This window comes from Sorex fumeus, unplaced genomic scaffold (genome assembly GCF_029834395.1).
Source record: "Sorex fumeus unplaced genomic scaffold, SorFum_2.1 ptg000131l, whole genome shotgun sequence".
NCBI classification, from domain to species: Eukaryota; Metazoa; Chordata; class Mammalia; order Eulipotyphla; family Soricidae; genus Sorex; species Sorex fumeus.
This window is the reverse complement of record NW_026606188.1, coordinates 23,817,145-23,840,468: the sequence shown is the minus strand read 5'-3', so window position 1 is coordinate 23,840,468 and position 23,324 is coordinate 23,817,145. Positions and strand designations below refer to the sequence as shown.

The following is a 23,324-nucleotide window of genomic DNA, read 5'->3' as shown; positions in this document are numbered from 1 at the left end:
CTTCCCTGCCGAGTCCTGGTGGCCTCTGACACGAGGTCCCACCCGCTGGGGCCTCATAATTACCAAGGAGAGGACCTGCGGCTGTGGCGCCGGCACGGAGCCCTCGACCTCTCTTCCAAGCCCCTGGGTCTCCCCCAGCCCCTTCTCTCGCAGGGGCAGGCGAGCGCGGGAACCTGGAGGCGCCCTACCCGATGGCTCTGGGTTTGCAGGCTCCCTCCGGCGCAGGGGAGCAGCAGGAATTCCTTGACTCCCATCCAAACCTCCCCCAAGCCTTCCTCGGCCCTTCTCCCTGCTGGTTACCATCCACACCACCTCCCACCCACTGGGAAGCAAGAAGGTCATCAGTGAAGGGGGCCGGGAGGGGTGGGGGGGGGCAGTCCCGGGCTGTAACCAGGACTCACCTCCACCAGCTTCCCTGGCTCATCCCCACGCCTGTCAAGGAAAATCCAGCTCACTCAGCTAAGGACAGAGTGAAGGAAGATGATGGTGGAAGAACAGGGGACCCTTCTCTTGGGTCTCCCTTTTCAGGAGAATGAGGCTGAGGTTTGTGGAAAAGGCTCAGAACTCTGGTTTCTGAGTCTCTCTTCCAAATCCTTAACCGTTAAGCTCGGACACCCCCCTTGCCCCTCTCAGATGCAGGGGGACAGGCCTGCAGGAGGGGGGCGGCTGGACCCAACTCACCTGGCCCTGTGTTGTTGGGGCCAGGCCAGTGCTGGGCCCAGCTGTGTACCACAACTGGACTTCCTAGCTGGGGCCGGCTCGCTGTGCCCCTAGCCAGAAGGGGGCGGGGGAGTAGAGGGAGGGGACGGTCAGGCGCTCCCTGGGCGCCTGCAGCCTTGACCCTCTGCCTGCAGGCCCCACGCAGTTCTTTGCGTGCGGAGCAAGTTTTCCAGAGTGTCTAGGGCCTTGAGACTGGGAGTTTATTTTGAGATTTGAAGCTCCAAAGTGGCAGATCCCAGAAAACCTCTTCTCTGGCTCTGTATTTGTTCCCCAGTGAAGTGGCTGAGTGCGGCTCTCTGTCAGCTGGCTCCTGCAGCCTTGAGTTCCTGCCCGGGTTAGGGGTGCAGTGGAGAAAGGAAGACCAAGGAGCAGCCCCACTGGGGTGGGGGCGGGGGTAGGAGTCCCCCCACACACACCTGGGGGGAAGGCAGAGGGCAGGGGAGCTGTGAGCCCTGGGGAGCAGCCCTGCACCTGCACCCAGAGCTGCTGGTTGGGGTGCAGGGGCTCAGTTCAGCAACAAGCCTCTGTGCCCAGACCAGTTCCACTTGACAAAGACAGGGCCTCCCTCCTGGGCTAGTGTGGGTGGGGGGAGGGGCCCTGCGGGGAGTGGGAGGGGGGAGGATCCATCCAGATTGAGGGCTGATGTGATCATATCCAGCTCCCCAAACCCCCCCCCCCCCCCAGTCCCATGTCACACCCAGACCCCAGCAGGCGGGAGTCTGGGAGCTTCATCCTGACCCCCACCACCGCCAGCACACTGACCACTACCCAGCATAGGCTGTGTTCAAGCCGGGAGGAGGTGAAAGGAAGGTCCTGAGGAAAGCACCCCCAGGCTCTCAGGAAGAGAGTGGGTCCCACTGCTCTCTCCGCTGCTCACGGGAGCTCAGTAAAATCTGCTTCTTCTTAAGCATCCTGGAAGAGCAAGAGGGGCAGCTGGTCTATTGGTCAGGCAGGCTGTTGGCCCAGCTGGGTTCCTGTGTTCAACCTTCTCCCACCCCAGAGATAAAGCATCTCGACTGCAGACTGGGACAGCCCTGTCCCCTCTGACGTCTTCCTCCTCCTCCTCCTCCTCCTCCTCCTCCTCCTCTTCCTGCTTTCCTCCCCCAACCCCTTCTCCAGCCAATGCTGGCCAGGCTCTTGCCAGCCTGTGCTCACCTGAAGGGCATGGGGGCTCTTTCTTGCAGTGACCTACTGGCACTGTGCCCTTTTGCGCCCATGGCACCTTACTGACCTTGGACATCGCGATCACCTACTTATCGTGTCACACCTGCACCCTGCTCTGCACCCACCCTGTTGCTCCCTAGCTCAAGAGGTTTTTTCTGCCCGATCCTTTCCTGCCTTTTCCCCATCAAAGGGAATCTCTGTGAGGGCAGAAATGACGTGATTTTGCCTGCTCCTCTGTTGTGACCTTCAGTACCGAGGCCAGGTTGGTCCCTGCTGAAGAAGGAAGAAGCCTAGTGGCTGGATGGAGCAGGCAGCACTCAGGTCCTGGCGGGTTGTGAAGAGATAAGGCTCCCCGGGCCAGCTGCACACTGTCCACTCACCCTGCACTCTGCAGTGCCCCCACCCCAGAAATGATAGTGAAGCTGGTTTGGGGTGTCGGTGGGCAGTTTCCAGTGCCTTTTTTTTTCATAGTAGGGCTTTAGGGTTTAGATAAATCACGGGAAGAGGCAAGCAAGACTTGGAAATGAGGGCCTAGTTCTGGAGAAACTGAGGCTGGAGGGGTTGCTGTCAATCAGCAGGACCTTTATAAAGAGGAAGACCCAGGGTCTAGATTTTTTCTCCAATACCTGGGGTCGGCCATTCTGCACCCACCTCTCGCCCTAGGCTCTTCCTGCCAACCAGGGATGTTGAGGAGTGGGCGTAGCTTCCCCATGCCTTCCCCATGTTCCATGCCTTCAGATTGGGAAGGGGGACGGAGGGGAGCAGGGGAGGGGGGCACCGGGAAGAGGGAAGGGGAGAAATGACACCTGGCTTCCACTCTCCGGACCTCCTCCCTCCCTGTCTTGGATAGGGGAGAGCCCTCCAGAGGGGTGGGTAACCTGCTACTCCCTCCCCACAAACACACAGACCTAGACTGTGTCCCCTTGGTAGTTTACATCCTTCTGGTTCTTTGAACACGCAGTCCTGCTCTGCAGGTCTAGGGGGAAGTGGCTTGGAGCTCGGTCCCTGAGTGGTTGGGGGATACACAGGGTGGGGGGGGGCAAGAATCAGGTTGAAGTTGGGGTCTCCAGTGGCATGGTGAGAGCCCCTCCCTGAGGCCAGTTCCTGCAGCCCCGAGGCCACTGGGGGGGGGGGGAGGGCTAAGATGCAGAGGACCGGGGTTGCAGCTTCCTGGGATATCGACTTCCGGGGGTGCAGATTCCTGGGGAAGGGGTGCAGACTCTCAGGGATGCAGCTTCCCGGGGTGCATATTCCTGGGGGTGCAGACTCCTGGGGAAGTGTAGACTCCGGGGTGTAGATTCCGGGGGTGTAGATTCCAGGGGTGTAGACCCACGAGGTGCTGATCCCCAGGGTGTAGAGTCCGAGGAGGCAGACCCCTGGGGGTAGATTCCAGGGGTGCAGACTCCCGGGGATGTGGGGATGTAGACTCCGAGGGTAGAGATCCCTGGGGTGTAGATTCCGGGGATAGACTCCCGAGGTGCAGACTCCCAGGGTGTAGACTCCCGGGGGTGCAGACACCCGGGGTGTAGATTCCGGGGTGTAGACTCCTGAGGTGTAGACTCCCGGGATGTAGACTCCCGGGGGTGCAGATACCCGAGGTGTAGATTCCGGGGGTGCAGACTCCGGGGGTGTAGACTCCCGGGGGAGTGTGGACTCCCGGGGGTGTAGACTCCCGGGGGTGCAGACTCCCCGGGTCGCCGCTCCCGGGGACGCGCGTTGGGTCTGTTTCATAGAGGCGCGCACGCAGCCTCGAGGCCGGGGCGCGTGCCGGGCGCTCGGAGCTGGGGCCGCCGGGGAGGGGTGGGCACCCACGGGCGCACCCACGCGCGCCGGCCGGCCTGCGGGGCGCTAGGACCCGGGGGCGCGGCGCGGGGGCTCCGCGGGGCGCCCCGTCGCGGCCCCGGCGAGCAGGTGGGGGCGGCGGGCGGGCGCGCGGGCGGAGCCGCCCTGGGGGCCGCGGGGTCCGGCTCGCCCCGCCCCGCGCCGTCCAATGAGAGCCGCAGCCGCCGCCCGCCGAGCACTCGGCCCGCAGCCCCGCGGGCCCGGCGGGAGTCTCGGGGCGCTATGCGGGGGCCGGGCAGAGCGGAGCCCGCCGCGCTGCGCTCCCCTCGGCGCGCCCCGCCGCCCGGCGCCCCCGACGGCCCGCGGGCCCGCCTGCCGCTGCTGCTGCTGCTGCTGACGCTACCGGCCCGCGTGGACACGTCCTGGTGGTGAGCGGGCGCCGGCCGGGTCGGGTGCCAGGGCAGGTGGCCGCGCCGTGGCCTCGGGGACGCAGCGGTCCGAGGGCGGCGGGGGCTGCGGGGCAGGGGCGCTCGGCGGGGCGGTGCCCGCGCGGCTGCGGCGGCTCACGGGCACAAGCTGCCCTTCGGGTCCACTCTCTCGGGCTATTCCAGGAACCTGTCTCCCGCCGGGGTCCTCGGAACCCGGTCCCCTCCCCTCGGGGGCGCCCGAGCCTCTCCGGGCCACCTAGTCCGGGCTTCCGAGCACCGGGCAGGAATCGGGGCAATCAAACCGAACCGCCCAACCCACCCCCAGTAGCCCCCATGATGGAAACAAACAGGACACTGGGGTTGGCAGCACGCAAGCACCCGTCTGCAGTGCCTGCCCCTGGATCGTCACTTCGACTAGGCTCTCCCTTTCCTTTCCCTTCCCCAGATCCGTCTCCTCCCCTCCTCCGAGTTTTCGGGAGCCCCCTACTATCGCCCCCTCTCCTCCAGATACTTCCCGGGAGGAAGGAAGCAGCAGGTTAAAGATCAGGAGGGGTGTCAGGCCTCCAAGACCCACCCTTCCCCACTAACCCCTCGCTCCTTATCTCCCCGGGGTCTGGGGCAGGGAGCAAGGGAGGCTGTTGGAAGGTAGAAAGACTCAGTTAGCCTGGCCTGGCCCCTGGCACCTCTACCCATGCGCTGCCCCCTGCCTTCCCCTCCGCTGATCCTCTTGTCCTTGCACCCGGTGCTTTCCCCCAGGGACTGGAAATCTTGGCCCAAAGGGTGAGGGGAGATAGCTGAGCCCCCACCCCCACCCCCCACACATCCCAGCTCTCCGCCGCACATTCCTATCACTTCAAGATGCGCTCCTCCATCCCACCCTCTTAACACCCCACCACCCCCGCCCCGTTTTCCTGTTTCAGAAAAATCTCTCTTTTGGATCTTTTTTATCTCTGCAGTGCTGGGGAAGGCAGGGCGGGGGGTTCTGGATGGGGGAGTGGGGAGGCCCATATCTCCCATCTGGCTGGAAACATTCCTTTAGAAAGGGAAAGGGAAGGGGGTGGAGGGGAGGAAAACCTTCCAGAGTTCAGCAGGAGATCAAAGCCAGCCTTCTGCTTCGCGCTCCGTGGGGCTGGGCACGCGTGTCCGCAGTGGCCAGAGAGGAAGCCCACTGGGCTCTTTCCCCACTGCCCCAGTGGCAGTGGACATCTTGGGGCCCTGGACTGCCGCTCACTAGTTTGGGAGGCAGGGCTCCTTGGCTAGGGCGGCCACCCTGAGTGGCTCCTTGGAGACTCAGCTGAGGTCCTGCCTGCTCCCCATTTGGTCCCTTGGCCACTGGCTCACGCTTTCCCTTTCTCTACTGCTCTTGCCCCACGTGGTTCATATTAAAGATTTTGGAAGAACTCCTGGCAGGAGCAAGCCCACGGCGCTGTGGGTGCTGAGCAGCAGCAGAGGGAGTGGGGGCAGGGGGGACGGACAGCAGCGGGGTCACAGGACAGGAGGCAGGAGTGGGGTCAGTGGGGTGTCCTCGGAGCTTCAGGCCCCGGGAGCTGCTTCTCGGGGATCAAGGCTTTGGGGTGACACAGAGGCTGCTTTAGATGATCTCTTTTCCTTAAGAAGCCCAGCAAGGTGGCCATTCTGCAGTCCCTGGAGAGATGCCTGGGGACTGTCTGCAGGGGAGAGGTCACCCCCTCCTCTGGCTCACAGCCCATCTTCCTCACAGTCCGCCCAGACTCCAGCCACTCCTGGCCTCTCTCCGTGTAGCCAGAGGAGAAAAAGATGACCTCTCTCTTCTTTTGTTTTGGGGGCCACACCCAGTGGTGCTCAGGGCTTACTCCTGACTCAGCACTCAGGGATCACGCAGGGTTGGGATGCCTTGGATCAGGACCGAACCTAGGTCTGCCACATGCAAGGCAGGCGCCCTGCCCACTGGACTGTCGCTCTAGCCCCTAGATGACCTCTTCTCAATCCAGGATTCAGAGAAGAAACAAGTATTCCCACCCGGGGTCAGGGACTTGAACAAGCCGCAGCTTTCACAGATTCACAGGAGGAGGGAACTGGTGTGACAGCAAAGTGGCATCACTGTTCTGGGCACCAACCATTAACAAACCCTCACTGAGGGCCACAGTGGCCTCTGAACAGCAGCACCTTCAGGCCCCAGAGAATCCCACAGAGATAGTATACATCCTCTCTGGTGCATTTTAAGAGATCAGTGGTAGGGAACTTGCTCAAGTTCATGCCCGTGTTGGGGCCAGGCTGGTCCACTCCTGGGTGAGCACTGCCTCTCTCCCTGTGTATGCCCTTGGAATGAAAATGAGCTCCCACCCTGGGCACTGACGCCTTTGCTCCCTGCTGATTCCTTGTGGTGGATGGACAGAGCTGGGTGTTTCAGTTAACCTCCTGTTTGTTCACCTCTAAAACAGATTGCCAGCTCCTCTTCTTCTCCCCCCTCCCCACCCATCTCTCTCTTTCATAGAATTTTTGTGTAGAATGTTTTGCGAATCCTAAAGTACCATATAAATGATGTAGAAAGAGTCCGAGAGGGTAGCAGTTTTATGTCTCTGTTCAGAGATCATCTGTGGGCTAGGCTGAACCATGTGCAATACTTTCGGTTGTGAAAGAAACGGGGGTGGGTGGGGTGGGAATAATGAGGATCCCTGGCCTCATTAAAAAGACACAAACATAAAACATCTGCAGATAGGCTGGCAATGGCAGCAAGGAGTACAGCTATAATTAAAAAGAAGTTTATGGCTGGCAAGGGGAAGAAGGGGGCTGGGTGAGGCCGGAGAGATGGTACAGCAGGTCGGATGCCTGACCTGGGGGTCAGTAGACCCTGGTTCCATCCCGGTACCACGCGTGGTCCCCGAGCATCTCTGGAGGTGATCCCTGAGCACAGTTGAATGTGACCCCAACACCAAAAGGCCAGAATTAGGGATAAATCAAAGAGGTTAGTTTTTTTAGGGTTTTGTTTTTGTTTTGCCACACCCGGGGATATCCCAGGCTCCTCCTGGTTCTGCACGCAGGGATCACTCCTGGCAAGGCTCAGGGGACAATATGGGTTGGGGATCCAACCCAGATCTGTCGTGTGCAAGACAAGTGCCCAGCTCGCTGTGCTATTGTTTTGGCCCCAGGAGATGAATCTTTTATTTAGCAAATAGCTGTTAAGTCCTGTGTCCCAGACACTGTTGTAGGCATAGGGATATCGTCATGAACAGAACAGAAAAGCTCCTGCCTTGAATCACCTGGGGATGGTAAGGAATCGATTCTGACTCCGCGGGCCTGGGGGTACAGAGTCTCATCATTTCCAAGAAGTCCCCAGATGCTCCTGACACAGGTGCTACTCTACTCTAGAGAAGGGTTGGGGTCACTTTGTCAAAGGAAGGAATGTGAACTCTTCAAAGCAAGCGAAGGACAGAGAGATAGCACAGCCAGTAGGGCACTAGCCTTGCATATGGCCAACCCAGGTCTGATTCCCGGCATCTCATAATGGTCCCCTGAGCACAGCCAGGAGTAATTTCTGAGCTCAGAGCCAGGAGTAATAAGTACCATTGGGTGCCCCCCCACACACACCAAAAAAAAGCAGGTGAAGCGAGCACTCTGAGAGCAGAAAGCTAGAAAACACAGAATGCCAGGGCTCCCCCTGAGCCCCTCTAGCAGCCTCTGAGCTGGGGGAGCTTTAACTGTTAGTGCCCCCAGCAATGGAGCTCTGTGCTTGGCCCCTGTGGGCATGTGCTGGCCGAGAGCCGCCTGGGCTCCTGGCTGGGCCCCTTACACCCTCTCACGGGGTTGAAGGCAGTTTCTTGAAGCAGTTGTGGCTGGAGTGATAGTCTGGCAGGTAAGGCCTTGCCTTGCATGCCACGGACCTGGGTTTGATCCCCAACACCCCATAGGGTCACCACAGGGTGCTCCTGGAGCGTCAGGCCAGAAGTAAGCCCTGCAGGGTGTAGCCAAAAAGAAAACCCCAGGAATCTTGAAACCGTTTACTTAGTGGTGTAAGTAGGAAACGTAATGATCTTCCTGTCATAGATACTGGACAGAGGTTCCCACGCTCAGTGTGGATGGAAGGAGGGCCGTGTGGGCTGCAGCAGGATGGACTGAAGTCAGACCACAGGAAGGACTTTTTGCCAGCGTGTGGCCACCTCACTGAGGCTGTGTCACGAGGGTTGGATGACTGGCCTCCCACTCCCGCAACCCCGTTCCTCCCAGACCCAGTTAGAAAAACAAACGCCCGCGGCTCTGCACGATGCTGGGGCTGGGCCGTGGCAGGCGAGTGAGACCAGCTCCAACACCCAGCGTCCCCTTTCTCCAAACAAAGGCTCCGGGGTGACTCCGCAGGCAGCCCTTTTCCGGGTGTTTATTTTGTTTGTCCCTGGGAACTGTTGCCTGCCGGACAGTGCAGGGGACGCTGATTCTGGGATTTGTGAGCTGCGGGCCAGCCAGCTCGGCCCGCCCCCCGGACAGATGGGCCCCATCAGCCCCGCTGAGTTCCCGAAGAGGCCAGCATCAGCCCTCCTTGTGTTTGTTTGAGTTGGGTGTCACCGCTGGTGATCCAGTCTGTGGGTGAGGGCAAACGGTGGGAATGTGGGGGGCGCGGGTGGGGGCGCCGAGTGTCCCCCCTCTCCCCACCGTCACCCTTTTTCACCTTCTTGTAGGCCCACATTGGGCCCTTTCCCAAACCACAGGCTAGTCACAGCCCAGACCAAACCTTCTCTGCAGGCGCAGCTGCCCTTCAGCCCGGGGTACCCACCTGTTGAGCAGACAGGAGCAAGGGGCACCTCCCTGCCTCTGGGAACTGCCCGCAGCAGTGCCAGGAGGATGCAGGGGCAGGAGAGCCGAGGGGGAGGGAGAGCTGGTGAGAGGGTCCGAAGGCAATCAGGCTTCAGAGCTAGCTCCTGGCTGTCCTGCTGTCTGAGTCCCAAGCCAGGAGTACGGGGAGGGATGAGGCTTCCCGAGACCACGGGGACGGATTCTGGCCACGTATCTGTCTTTTACTAGCACAGCCCAAGTTGATCTTAGGAGTGTTGGTGCTGGGCCCTGAGTGTCAGTGGCTGTGTGGCCACCAGGACGTGCAGCCCACAGGCGGCTTCTTGGAATAGTGGGAGCATCATCTGGGGGACCTGACGGCTGTCCACTTCTCCTCTCCCCCCAGGCCCACCCTCCTCCTTCCCTCGACCCTGTTTCAGGGACCCGCCTTGCGGTCTGGGCCTCTGACATGTGGGTGTGAGTATTGCTCCAGACTCCCATTCTGTTAGTTTGTTTTTTTCTGTGAGGACCTTCCTGCTCATTAAATAAACAGACCCTGGGATTGTGTGACATCCCCATAGCTTCTGTGTACGTGACACATGTGGGGGGGCCTTGTGTGCGGGGACCAGGGAGCAGAAGTGTGGGAGCCACTCACTGACCCTTTGACGGGCAGTGGGGAACGGTGGCGCCCGGCATCCTGGGGATGTGGGCCGGGGCAGGGAGCGGGCTGGGATGCTGACAGGGCCGTCTCCACCTTGCAGGTACATCGGGGCACTGGGGGCCCGAGTAATCTGTGACAATATCCCGGGTCTGGTGAGCCGGCAGCGGCAGCTGTGCCAGCGGTACCCCGACATCATGCGCTCAGTGGGAGAGGGTGCGCGCGAGTGGATCCGAGAGTGTCAACACCAGTTCCGCCACCACCGATGGAACTGCACCACGCTGGAGCGGGACCACACTGTCTTTGGCCGTGTCATGCTCAGAAGTAGGGGCCCTGCTCCCCAGCCCCGGTGCCTTCCCTTCCTAGACATGGGGGTTGGGGGTGCGAGGCATGGTGCCCACGCCCGTCCGACCCAGCACCCGTAACCAGAGGACACTTGGGACAGAGCCTCAGTCCCTTAGCTACGTGGGTAGGGGTCCCGGGAATCCCAGTGCTCCGGGATGACGGGACGAGGGTTCCCGAGCACTTCCGTCTTTCTTCTCCCTCTCCTCCCCCCACCCCCAGCCTGGAGGTTTCCTTGCTGGAACAAGGCTGAAGACTAGGACTGGCTGCTCGGTTCTTACCGCCACCATCACTACCCTCACCCCAGCACCCCCAGCTCTACAGTAATGGGAGCAGGAACTAAACAGAAAGGTGATATGTAAATATTTGGAGAGTCAGCGGCTTAGCCTCCCCGTTCAGCCAAACAACTAAACAGTTAGACAGTCAACGAGGAGGAAGGGAGCGAGATGGGAGCCTGGAGATGTTGGGGACAGGAGTGATGAGTCACCGCCCCAGAGCAGGGAGGGGAGGAAGCAGGCAGTGGACAGGCTGGCCTCCGGTCCCCAGGGTCCTCTCTCGAGGAACTGTCCAGCAGAGTGGGTTTAAGAGCCTGGACAGACAGGGCAGCTCTCTTGGCGGGAGGGGTGACTTGCCTGCAGCTTGGCCACAGCTGGCCCCGGGAGTGTGGAAGGAAGTCAGCACAGGTCAGCTGAGAGGCTGGAAGCACAGGCCAGGGCAGAGCAGAGAGGGGAGCGGCCTGGGGTGTGATGCTGGGAGGGGAGAGGGATGAGGGGCTGTGGGCGCAGGCCGCCTGCGTGCTCACTGTGCCTGCCTTCCTCTGTGGTCCAGGTAGCCGGGAGGCAGCGTTTGTCTATGCCATCTCATCGGCAGGGGTGGTCCACGCCATCACCCGCGCCTGTAGCCAGGGCGAACTGAGTGTGTGCAGCTGTGACCCCTACACCCGCGGCCGCCACCATGACCAGCGCGGGGACTTCGACTGGGGCGGCTGCAGCGATAACATCCACTATGGCATTCGCTTCGCCAAGGCCTTTGTGGACGCCAAGGAGAAGAGGCTGAAGGACGCACGGGCCCTCATGAACCTGCACAACAACCGCTGTGGCCGCACGGTCAGTGCTCATGGGACACCCGCTATCCTGTCTGCTGGGGAGGACTGGAGGCTTTGGGGTCCTTTCCCTGCGCCCTAAGCCTTGGGGACAGGAGCAGTGACAGCATGGCAGCTGGGAGAGCCCTGCATTCAGACAGGCCAAAGGGGGAGGGAAGAAGGGAAATCCCAACTCTAACCAAAGGGCAGCCAAGGACCTGTTGGTGGCCAGGGCTGGGTCTGAGCACTGCCTTGTGAGTGTCCCCTGCTGGAGACGAACACTCCCAGGCATGGGGGACTTGAACTCTAAAATGAGAAAGGAGATTTGCCAGCACTTTCTGACCCTGGGGATCAAATGTTCAAGCAGGCCCCAAGTAAAGAAAGACAGTGTTGGTCCCGGAGTCTTCCCCAAAGAGGGGGTCTCACTTTGGAGAAGGTCCAGAGTGCAGGGGAGCTCCCCCCCCCCCCCCCCGCTCCGCTCCCTATACTACTGTGATACAAAGCAAAAACAAAAGCAGAAAGAATGGCTGGCGTCTGGGGGGCAGAGAACCACCACTGGGCCAGTGCCAAGGGCCTAAGGTTTTAGCTCCATAAATGAGTGGACAGGGGTACGAAAATCAGCAGAAGAGGGGAGTCTCAGGGGAGAGCCGAATGAAAACACCAACAGGGAACTGTTCTGTAGTCAGAGCCTGGAGGAGAAAGGCAAGTTCATGGATAGACATCTAAAGAAACCCATTCCTCATTGTGCTGCAGGGGTAGGGCACTTGCCTTGCACACTGCTGACCCACATCCCATCTCCAGCACCCTATACGGTCCCCTCGGTCCCCTCACACTGCCAGGAATGATTTAGGCGCTTCCTGAAGCTGGAGTGCAAGCTTAGCACAGAGACAGGAGTAAGCACTGAGCACCATCAGTTATGACTCAGCAAACCCTCCCCCCCCCCAAAAAAAAAAAAAAACCAAGAATTTAGAGCAGGAGAGCTCAAATAGGGATCAAGGCACCTGCCTGGCATCTGGCCGACCCCAGTGGTGTTTGGGGGACTATGGATATTTTTGGATGAATTTTTTTCACATTTGTGCAGCCAGCCCGGCCGAGCCGTGTTCAATTCCTTCGTCCCTCTCAGAGAGCCTGGCAAGCTACCGAGAGTATCTCGCCCGCACGGCAAAGCCTGGGAAGCTACCCGTGATGTATTCAATATGCTAAACACAGTTACAAGTCTCAAAAATGGAGCCGTTACTGGGCCCGCTCGAGCAAATCGATGAACAACGGGAGGAGAGTGCTACAGTTTTTCACATTTTAATAATACGAACATACAAAGGATTATGCATCTATAATGTCAACGGTCAGTTATAGTCAACAGCAGTAAAAAAGTGCTAACTCACTTATTTAAAAAGCACACTCTGGTCCTTGGGAGGGCTGGCCATGCTCTCACCTGGCCATGCCTCACCTGTCTCTGCCTCGCCTGGCTCCCCGCAGGCCGTGCGGCGTTTCCTGAAGCTGGAGTGTAAGTGCCACGGTGTGAGCGGCTCCTGCACCCTGCGCACCTGCTGGCGGGCCCTGTCCGACTTCCGCCGCACCGGGGACTACCTACGGAGGCGCTACGATGGCGCTGTGCAGGTCACGGCCACCCAGGATGGCGCCAACTTCACAGCTGCCCGTCAAGGCTACCGCCGGGCCACCCGAACTGACCTGGTCTACTTTGATAACTCCCCCGACTACTGCGTCCTTGACAAGGCTGCAGGTGAGGAGGGGGCCAGCGGGTGGCCCAGCTGCGGGGGTTGCTGCAGAGGGGTCCGCTCCCCACAACAAGAAAGCCTTTCTGAGTCCTAGAATGACTTTTTTTTTCTTGGTTTTTGTATCACACCTGGAGGTACTCAGGGGTTACTCCTGGCTCTGAGCCCAAGAATCACTCCTGGCACTGCTTGGGAGACCATATGGGATGCCCAAAGTGAACCCAGAGTGGCTGCTTGCAATGCAAACACCTGATGTGATGTACTATGTCTCTGTCCCCAAGACAGCTCACTTCTGCCCTATCTGCTGGACCCAGGGTGTCCCCTGAGCTCCTTGAGGCTGTGGACCACTCCTTGTAGCCCAGCCTCTGGACCACAGTAGGCATTTTTCAGAGGGTGTTTAAATGACTCACCTACTTCAGTACTGAGAAATATGTGAACAATACAAAAGCCTTAGGTGTAGTTTTTATTTTGGGGGGTGAGGGAGTTCAAAGTGATTTTTCTTGCTAATGAAAGCAAGTAGAACAGATAGACAAATGCAGCTGCAAGCGAGGTGACAAGGGAAATCAAGAAGCATCTTTGGAAATATGGAACTTAAGTGACTCCCCCAAGTGTTAGGAGGCTCTGGAAAGGGAGAAGGAAGAACGGGTGGATCTGAGCTCCACTTAGGCAGAGTGGTGCATGGGAAAGCAGAGATAGGGCGAGTGAGGGCTTGGGGAGGGGGAGGCCATGAGGAGCATGAGAGGCCTTATCCGACATGCTGCCATCAAGATTCTGGAGTGGGAGTTGGGGAAGTGAGTACAGAGGAGGACCCCCCCCCCCCCCAACCACCACCACCACTGGCGAACATTTGGCAGGAGGCGGTAGAGCCTCACGCTGCAGCCTGGATAATGGTGGTACCTTGGGGATGCTGGAAGGTGATACAAATAAAGAATGGCAATGCGTTGCCACCTCTGCTCCTGTTTCAGGCCCACAGAGGTTCAATTAGGACCGGAACTGCATGCTGCCCAGCTCTGTCAGGGGCTACCAGGTTCCACTCTCTCATCAGGGCATGGGTGAAGAGCCTCCAGGCAACCTCAGCTTCTTTGGGACTATGTTTCCAGCTGCACTGCTGTTCCTGGAGAGCCAAGTGGCTCAGAGCAAAACTGGGCACAGAAAAGGGGGGGGGGGGGAGAGGGGGAAGGGCTCCACCCAAGAGGCAGAGGAAATAGCTTTGTGTGCTGGGCCAGGAGGGTCTGGATTCGCCTAGGGATTTCCTGCGATCAAGTAGGCTGACTGCCCTGGGAGGCAGTCTGAAGAGCAGCTCTCCAAAGGCCTCGGGATCATTCTGTAAGGAACGTGGATGCCTGTAGATCTGCAGTGCATGGAAGATCTCTGGAGTTTGTGAAGATGGGTCCTACGCCCATTGGTTTTTCTCAGAGGCATAAAATCATAAACCCAAAATGAGACCCGGAGGTCAAAGGGTCTAAGTCTTCTCCTCCTAAAAGGAGTATGGAGCTAAGAACCCCTTCCAAAGCAGCGTCATCCAGTTGAGCTTCCTGTAGTGATAGAAATGTTCTCCATTGATGCTCTCCAGGTACCTGAGTATTTGCCCAAGGAAATTTTAAATTTTATTGAATTTTCATCAGTGTAAATCTACGTGACACATGACTACATGTAGCTAGTAACTTATATGGTAGAGTATAGATGAGGCTTTTGGTACACAAGAGTGCTTGAGTTACAGTAGAGAAATTCTCTTATATACTATGTAAATAGCAGACCTGGCCAGTCCGTACTTCAGAGCAGTGATCTACTACACTTTGGATTTAAACTCCTGTCACTGAAAACAAAAGCCTTGCATATACCTCAATTATATGTAAAATGTTCTTATGTTATATCTATGTTCCATTGTACTGATATGTACATATACAATACATATTTTTCTCTGTGTATATGTGGTTGTGCTAGGGATCTAAGCCAGGCTCTCAAACAAGCAAACCATGTACTCTTACATGAGCTATAGCTCAAATCCCAAAAATGAATGTTAAATTGATAAAATTTTTAAACTGTAAGGTTTTTAGCAATGTCTTCCCAAATACCCATGTGCAGAAATTACTGAATTGATTTCCCACGTTATAAGCCCAGGCTAGGTATTTACCACTTCTGGATAAGGATAGGACAAGATGCTCTAGGATCCATCCATTCGGAATGCTGTGATTTTATTATCTGTTGGCAGGATGTCTTTTGCCTGCCAACATATTTTTGAGAATGAAGTCATGTGCGTCCTCTGTGCAGGAGATAACCTCTCCTTGGGTGTTCCCATCCTCTCTTGGGTGAGGCAAGGAATTCTTTAGGAATTCCTTAGGGGTAGGCCTCCAGCATGCTAATCAGTTAACCCTCTCAATTGAACAGAGATGATAGGACAGTCTGTCAAGATAAGTTCTATAATCATGGCTGTTTTCTTTTGTTTTTGGACCACACCCAGCTGTGCTCAAGACTTACTCCTGGTTCTTCACTCAGGGACCACTCCTGGCATAGCTCAGAGGTGCCAGAGATCCAACCTAAGTTACCCGCTGTACCATCTCTCCAGCCCCACATGCCTGTTTTCATAGGAGAAAACTAAAGCCCCAAGAGCCTGTAAACAACTGGCTAACTCAATCAGCTAAAACCCGGCAGAACTGGAATTTAACCCAAGACAATCTGACGTTATATCCACGCTTTGAATAGCCATCTCACCATCCTGCTGCCCTGTGCAGCCCAACTTAATAAAATGTCAACAAAGGGCCCAAAATGCGAACATAGGACAGCAGGATCTGAGCTGTGGCAAGACTTCTTGGAAACGATAAATTATAGGCTGAGTTGTTTTTTTAAACTTTTTTTTTTTATTGAGGTAACTTTGGCTCACGATATTGCATATGTTTGAGGGGTACAATTTCACACTTTGGAAATAGTTTATTATGGAAAGTGTCCTACATAAAATAGCTTTCAAGGCTGGCTTAGAGGAATGTGGGACACGGTGGGAAAGGGGACACTGCAGGTGAAGTCAGCAGCCTCCGGGGAGTTTTGGGGGTGGGAGAAAGGTCAGAGTGAGGCACGATCATTTTGGCTAGTGAGCGTATTTTCAGGAAATGGGATTTTCTGTAGTTTCGTCAGAGGATGTGGGTAGAGAGCTCAGAGCAGCTGAAGGGAAGGTAACTTGGTTCTCACTCTCTGCCCTGACGCAGGTTCCCTGGGCACTGCAGGCCGGGTCTGCAGCAAGACATCGAAAGGAACAGATGGTTGTGAGATTATGTGCTGTGGCCGAGGGTACGACACGACTCGAGTTACCCGTGTCACCCAGTGTGAATGCAAATTCCACTGGTGCTGTGCAGTGCGGTGCAAGGAGTGCAGGAACGCTGTGGACGTCCACACGTGCAAGGCCCCCAAGAAGGCAGAATGGCTGGACCAGACCTGAGTCCATGGAGACCTCACGCGCCCACCACTGCAAACCTCCTGACTCAGAAGCACGAGACCTTTGCATGCGCACCTTCCACCACCCTTGCCGTGGGCTGCCACAGCTTCTACTGAAGGACTGAAGAGTGATCCAGAGGTGACTCTGGCGTCCTGACTTAGCCCTGGGAAGTTGTTGACAGGGGATGTAAGAAATGAAATGGCTCCCTGACTCCCCCACTGCAGGTTAGAAGGGAGCGTGGACGAGGTAGGGGGTCTTCAGAGTAATGTGAGTTGCACTAACGCACAGTCCAGGCCCGTGTCACTTTTCCCCTCACTGCCTTTGACACTCCTTGTGTGTACAAGAGGAAGGTACCTGGAGAGCCTCTTCGTGTTCCCACCTGGATAAAGGTAGAAGAAGAGAAGAAACCACGTCCCTCACCTGGGTCAGTTTGAACAGACTGCTGCTACCCCAAGGAGAACTCTGAGGCTATACATTCTTTCAAGAGCCTGGGACTGCGAGACAAGAGCTGCCATGGCGGACACGGTTCCATTCACATGCTCATGTTTATGAATCGCTGTGTTTTATAGAGGAAAAAGTTATATAACTATACAAATGTATATTCTCTTCCATTACTCTTTGGTTTTTCTTTTACTGTACTGGACAGCGCTGCTTCTGTTTCAGTGTGTTCACAGCATGGAGGGCTCCTCTGCCCGACAGCATTCCTGAGAGAGATTCATTTAGGAGGTCTGCTGAGACCTTGAATTTTTTTTCAATGCTTTTTTGTTTCGATTTGGGGGCCACACTTGGCAGTGTTTAGGGCTTATTACTGACTCTGTGTTCAAGAATCACTCCTAGTGGGGCTTAGGGGTCCTTATGTGGTACTGGGAATTGAACCTGGGTGGGCTGTGTGCATGTGCCCTACCTGCTGTACTGTCTCTTCCCTCAGTGCATTATTCTTGTGGTCAGCAGGTTTAGGAAACAGTGAAAGGTACGGACTGATGGAGGGTGGTAAGAATAGCAGGCCTGATCATGGGCTGTAAAGGCAGAATGGGAATCACTGGTGATTGTTTAGAAGTCCTTGAAGCCGGGAGCAGGAGCCTATGGCCATAGGGAATGGAGAGCTCAGGCTTGTGCCAGGTGGTAAAGAGCTTCCAAGGCAACCTCTCCCCCATTTATTCAACAAATCTTTACTTTCAGTTATCACCATTCACTCTGCATTTGGCTTACATAGGAGACATGTAATAGAGAATGCCTTCCCCGTCACTGCCTACTGCCCCAGCAGATGTGCAGCAGCTGAGCCCCTAAACAGAACAGGCTTTGTAAGCTCTATGGCAGGGCCTGGAAACTCACTCCCAAGACGGTGATGTCCTAAGTATACATACATACATACACACACACACACACACGTGTCTGTATATAACTATATATTAGACATATCCTCATTTTCTGTCATATAGGACAGTGGTTACATCTTGCTGTGTTTGATATTTCGATAGATCAGACTACTGTAAAAATCTACAGTTAATGACAGATGGGTTAAAATCAGAGTTAGGCCACTCACTGGTATCATCTGTTAAGCAAGATACCCTAATGACCTGACTTCTGCCTCTTTACTGTAAAAAGAAAGTGAAAACCTTTCTCAGATGCTGAGTTTTAATTATGCCCTAAACTGCAGCCAACACCCTCTTACCATCAGCCCTAACTGAGTGTCTCTCCTCAGGACTCCTCTCTGGCCCATGAGGTACCAACAGCAGATGATGGGGCAGAAGACTCAGCCTGTACAAGGAATTCTGGGTATAGCCCCCCTCCATTCCTAAGTTGCTCCCCAACATCCTTTGGGGTGCTAGCATGTTTGTGGAGCAGTTTCACTCAGCGCAGGAAACAAAAGAAATGAGGGAGCCATAGCTCTGGGCCATGGGGGCAGATTTATTTAGATGATAGGACTAATATTTGTGTAACCTGCTGAGACCTGTGTGGGAGAGTTTAGGGTGGTTTTTCTTTTGGTGAGGGGGTTTGCTCCGGTTTCACATCCATTAACACAAAACATGAGCTAGTCAGAGCCCTTGTGGTCTGTGGTGAGGGGATTCCTGTGGAGAAAAGGGACTGAGTGAGTCAGACCAGGGGAATGTCTTCCTTGCAGAGTGGAGTCAACTGGATAACTGATGAGCCAATGGTGGGATTAGGGAGGGGGAGTGGGAGGAACTTCTGACATCTTGAGCTGGAATTAAGAGGAGGAAAGCTTTGGGGTAGCTGGAAGGTAAGGGGCCATAGTCTGCACTGAAGAAAGGAGTTGACTGACTTTACAAAGATTGGTGCTGCCTTGCACTCAAAGTCCCTGTCAGCTCCGGGCCTAGCAAGAACATCTTGGATACCATCTCAGTGACGGCAGAGGCTTCCCACAGAAAATCAACTTGGTGTGAATCTACTTGGGCTTCACGACCCTTTCTGGTCTTACCCCCTACCCTGTGGGAGAAGGGGGGCCTGTTCTGGCCTCTATAGCGCTCCTTGTTTTCCCTGAGCTCCAAATTGTAGTTCAAGACCCAAGTTTTGCAATTTCCTATACATGGTTAAGAGAAAAGCAAAGCTATCCAGAGAATGAGAAGCTTGAAAAGTGAGGTGGTGGCAAGAGAAGAGGTTCATCTGAGCCCCACTATGGAGACTATGTGACCCCAAGAAAGAATGATGGCCCTGGGGCTAGAGAGATAGTTCAACAGATAAGGTGTCTGCCGCACACTCAGATGACCTGGGACCCCTAGCACCACACATGGTCCCCTGAGCCCCTCCAGAAGTGACCCCTGAGCACAGAGCCAGGACTCAGCACTGAGTATAGCCTGGTGTGGCCCAAACAAACAATCAAAGGCAACAGCAAAACAATGCCAAGAATGATGGCCAAGAATTAATTTTCTCTCTTAACTCCTTTAGCTTGCTTCTGCATTCCAAGCGGCGCTCGACACCTGGCATCCATTCTGCACTATGCAAACAGAAACTAATTTATTTGGAACAAGCAGCAAAATGAGAACTTTATTTGGTGCAGTCAAGACTTCATCTAGTCCTACTGTCCTTCTTCACTATCTCGTCTCTCCCTCTCCATCCTTTGAACAGACCAGTGGGGTCTCTGTCTCTTTCCCCTCTTCAACTCCTTTCTTTTGGTCCTTATTCTTTTTAGTTTTGTGTTCAATTTTAGTGCAAAGCACTGCAGAAAGTGCTAATTACATACAACGTTAACTTAAAGGACTCGATCCTTTTAGGATCAAGTTCGCTGAAGTACACACTGGCCACACCGCCTACAGCCAGGCTCGCATGTAGAGGAATGCCAGCCTGGCTGGGGAGGTAGCTCAGTGAGCTGGAACTCATACCTCGCAAGGGGAGGCCCAAGTTTGATTCTGGAACTGCACTGCAGTCTCCCAATTTGCAGGGGGGATGAACCCCATGTGAGTGGCCCCTGAGCACCACAGGGTATAGCCCCCATACAAAAAGAATGTCAGTCTTAACCAAGCCCTATAGATAAATGCCAAGTTCATGTGCATGTGCGTGCATGTGTGTTTTGGCCACATCCAGCAGCGCTCAGCACTTACTACTCCTGGCTCTGTGGGCCACATGCAGTGCCAAGGATAGAACAGGAGTCGACTGCAAATAAGTGCCTCACCTGCTGTACTATCTCTCTGGCCCCCGGAGCTGACTTGTATTACAGCTAGTCTTGAACAACAGCACTAATCCATGCTCTTCCTTAGAAAGAAGCTGGGAGAATGACAGCAGAGGCTTCAGATTAATGAGAAGAATCAAGCACTGTCTGGGCGGAGGGTCTGTTAAGAAGCCTCACAGTCTGCGTCACTCCCACACCTCTCTTTCATTCACTCCATGGAGCAAAAATATCAACCACCGGTCCCCTTGCCAGATCCTCAGATCTGCTAAGGACATCAGTGTCTACATGACTTAATGTAAGAGAGACAATCAGGAGATTCCGCCCCCCCCCCCAGCCTTTCGAGGTGTTTTATTTAAATGCCCTCCTGGTTAGAGGGCAGAAGCCCAAGAGGACACCAGGGAGAGTCTGTTTCTCATCCCTGTGAGGCCGGCAGCCCCACTCTGGAGCCAAATTACGGCACAGGAGAACAATGTGGTGCATTCCTGGGCAGGTCGGGGGGACCCTGGACTGGGCCCTGGAGAGAGGTGCCAGACACAGAGCTCTCCATAAGCAACCCTGCAGCCCCCCCACCCCATCCCCCGGGTGCAGAAATGAAATACGGGAAAGCTTCGCATTACACAGACCGGGGGCTCACACCTGGTTATTGATGGCCCTGGAGGAGGCCTCTGCCCCCACCCTCCACTCAGGATCTGCCTGCTCTGCTGGGGGTGGGGCAGATTCAGAGTGAAGCTGGAAACCAAGAAAGGGAGGCTGCTTTCCCTGTCAGCCTCTGCTCGGCCACAGCAATGAACACGTGTGGCACACATGTGGACGTGGAGTTTCTCTCCAGCTGCCTGCAAGTGCTAGGGATCCTCTTCCCTCCCATTAACTAAGAACGAGGGTTCAGTCACATCCCTCAGACAACACAGCAGGGGCGCAGGTGTCATGGGGACTGTCCCAGGTTCCCTTATCCATACACACAATGGCAGTTGTTTGGTTTGGAGGCCTGGCACTTCCACGATCAGAGAGAATCAGGTGGCAGGAACAATGACCATCCGGGCAGAGTGGCTGAGACAGAAGAATGTCGGGGGGCGGGGGGCAGAGTGCTGCCCTGGAGCAGGTGAGGTGCATGGCTCACATAACTGGGTGCTAAGGCACCCTCACCAAGCCTCACGACCTGCTGTTCTGGTCCCTGGTTAGAAAACAGGGTCGCTCTGGGGTCCAGAGACGCCCTCACGAGTGAGGAGCCAGAGTGGGGAGATGGTGCCCAAAACAAGGGAGCGTGCCCGGGTCTGCACTGCACCGAGCTTTCTTAAGAGCTGGTTTTCTCTTTGGGTGACTGGCAGGTTTCAGGCAGTGGCCAGGGGGATGTCACTGTATGGCTAGGGACAGAAGATAACCAACTTATAAGCATGTTTCTCTACTTCTCATTCATGGCTTAAAGATCTCTGGATATCTTTGGGGCAAATCATTTACTTAAGATAGTTTACCCATCCTAGATTTGAGAAAGCAACATAAGCATTGTCCCTGTGGGCCCCACTCCTGCACTCTCTGAGTTTACATGTTGCCTTTGGTCACTCCCATTCTGCTTGTATGTCTATGATGGAGTTGAAAAAGGAGAGCTGAAATGTGATGACTACAATACCACCAGCCACTGTCAGCAGCACAACCCGACAGAAGAGCTAAGCTGAAAAGAAGAAAAGGAAGATAGTTTAATCCATGGCTAACCAAGCCAACACATTTCAAAGTGGGACTTTTCTAAGAATAATTGTGACATTTATTTAAAAACAAAACAAAACACACACCTGATCATTCACAAAGCACTTTAGCACACACATATAATTATCACAGCATCCCACAAGGCAAGAATTCCTCTCACTGTACAGGTGCTGCTCAGAGAGGCTCAGTGCCATGCCTAAGGTCACATGGACAGCAACAGGCTCAGCCAGGTCCAGCCCAAGGGTGCTGCACAAATCTTGAGCTCTTTCCCCTAAGTCCAAAGGGTGCCTGGGGCTGGAGGAACTGAGTCCAGCACCTTTGGAACAGGAATTGATGTAAAATCCACCCACAGAATACATTCAGACAGAAGTTACAAAAGGAGCAGCTAAGGGTTCTCTTCCCCTTCCTGCAGCTATCACCACCAAATGATCTCTCTGCTAAGTAGTGCACATTTAATCAGTTCTGTCTCCTCATCTTTGTCCTTTTGTCTTCTTCAAATTAACACTTAAGATTTTGTTTTCATTTTATCTAGTTGTTTTTATATATAGGCAGATAGAAGTCTTAAAAAGCAGCCAGGAAAAGTTAGAAAGGCTTTGTGCTTTTGAGGATTTATTAGACTTTCCTTCAAGCCCCAACTCTTAAAATGCTGTCAACCACTGGGTTCAGAAAAGTAAGCATGTAATGAGAGTACTAAACTCTCACTGTCCACAGGCCAGATGCCTCCTCACAGCTTAGGAAAGTGCCTGGGACCTCTAGCTGAGAAAAGCAATTTATCTCAACTGAGCCAGGAGTGTCTACCCTGCAGAGAAACCCCTGCAAGGTGAGGCAGACCAACAGATTTTCACTTGATCAAAAACTTTTGCTGCTCTCTTCCCCTCCTCCTGCCCTAATTCAAAATCTGGACTTGTGTTTAGTTCCAAGACAGTGAGACAAAGCAGTTCCAAGAGAGGATGTGTGCAAGGGGAACCCTTCCCTGTTCGCCCCTGGAATGTGTTTCGTTAGAGAGTGCAAGCTCGCGTGCCCCACCTATCCCACTCCTGTGCCCCCACTGTGAAGATGCAGAAGAGGAACTCCGCAGGAACTCCTCTATTGCAGAGCAGGGATGCTCCGGCTCCCTCCCATGGGCCCCCACCTGAGCAAGGGGAAGAGCACCTCATGGAAATAACTGGCCAGTGTCAGGATTTCTCCCTGAGGAAACTTCACCATCCATCCTGAATCTCCCGGCTCTCCCTGCTTCCCCTGGCCCCCACCCCCGCCCCACCCGGCTCCGCATGTGGCCTCAGAAGTCATCATCTAAAGAATTCCACTGCTCACCTCCTGCATAGTTCCACAGCCCCATGAGGCCACACACCAGATGGAGGGGATAAAAGTACGAGGTCATGGCTTCCAGCGAGAGGCTTTTTCTTACACTCACCCTGACTCCTGGAAAAGAGGCAGTGCAGGAGAGTGTTGGTGAGCTGCTGATGACAGCAGCTTCATGGGTCTTGTGTAGAAAGGAAGGAAAAAACTAGCTTGGCTTCCAGTGAAAACGTCCCTCCTCCCCTCTCCGGACTAGCCCCGATCTCACATCTGCTCCTTTTGAAGGGGTGTGAGTAGAACACAGGGGTGTCAAGCCAAAGGACCCAGTTTTAAGGACCTGTTCAGCTGCCCTGAGGTGAAGGTGAGCCCCAGCACGTGCTCTGTTTCTCCAACTAGGAAAGGAAGGGAGGTGGACAGTACACAGGCACTGATCTTCAGAAGACCTTCAAATATTTGTAGATAATGGAGACTGAGAAAGCACAGTGGGTAGGGCCTTCTATGCAACGAACTTGAGTTTGATCCCTGGCATGGCATATGGTCGTCTAAGACTCACCAGAAGAGATCCCTGAGCACAGAGCCAGGAGTAAGCCCTGATGAAGAGCTGTGTGGCCCCTAAAACAAAACCCA

At 55.1% G+C, this 23,324-nt stretch overlaps 1 protein-coding gene across 1 annotated transcript; it reads left to right on the top strand.

The window, feature by feature from the left end:
* Positions 1-3,924: 3,924 nt before the first annotated feature.
* Positions 3,925-16,629, top strand: WNT2B (Wnt family member 2B). Its single transcript, XM_056139150.1, has 5 exons — positions 3,925-4,094; positions 9,596-9,816; positions 10,663-10,940; positions 12,392-12,656; positions 15,849-16,629. The coding sequence occupies exons 1-5, from the start codon at positions 3,949-3,951 to the stop codon at positions 16,076-16,078; spliced, it is 1,140 nt and encodes a 379-aa protein (XP_055995125.1). The 5' UTR covers positions 3,925-3,948; the 3' UTR covers positions 16,079-16,629.
* Positions 16,630-23,324: the final 6,695 nt, after the last annotated feature.

Coding starts and splice junctions, on each gene's coding strand:
- WNT2B (XM_056139150.1), top strand. CDS start 3,949: ATGCGGGGGCCGGGCAGAGCGGAGCCCGCCGCGCTGCGCTCCCCTCGG. Junction 4,095..9,595: donor CGCGTGGACACGTCCTGGTG/GTGAGCGGGCGC, acceptor TCCACCTTGCAG/GTACATCGGGGCACTGGGGG. Junction 10,941..12,391: donor ACAACCGCTGTGGCCGCACG/GTCAGTGCTCAT, acceptor GGCTCCCCGCAG/GCCGTGCGGCGTTTCCTGAA.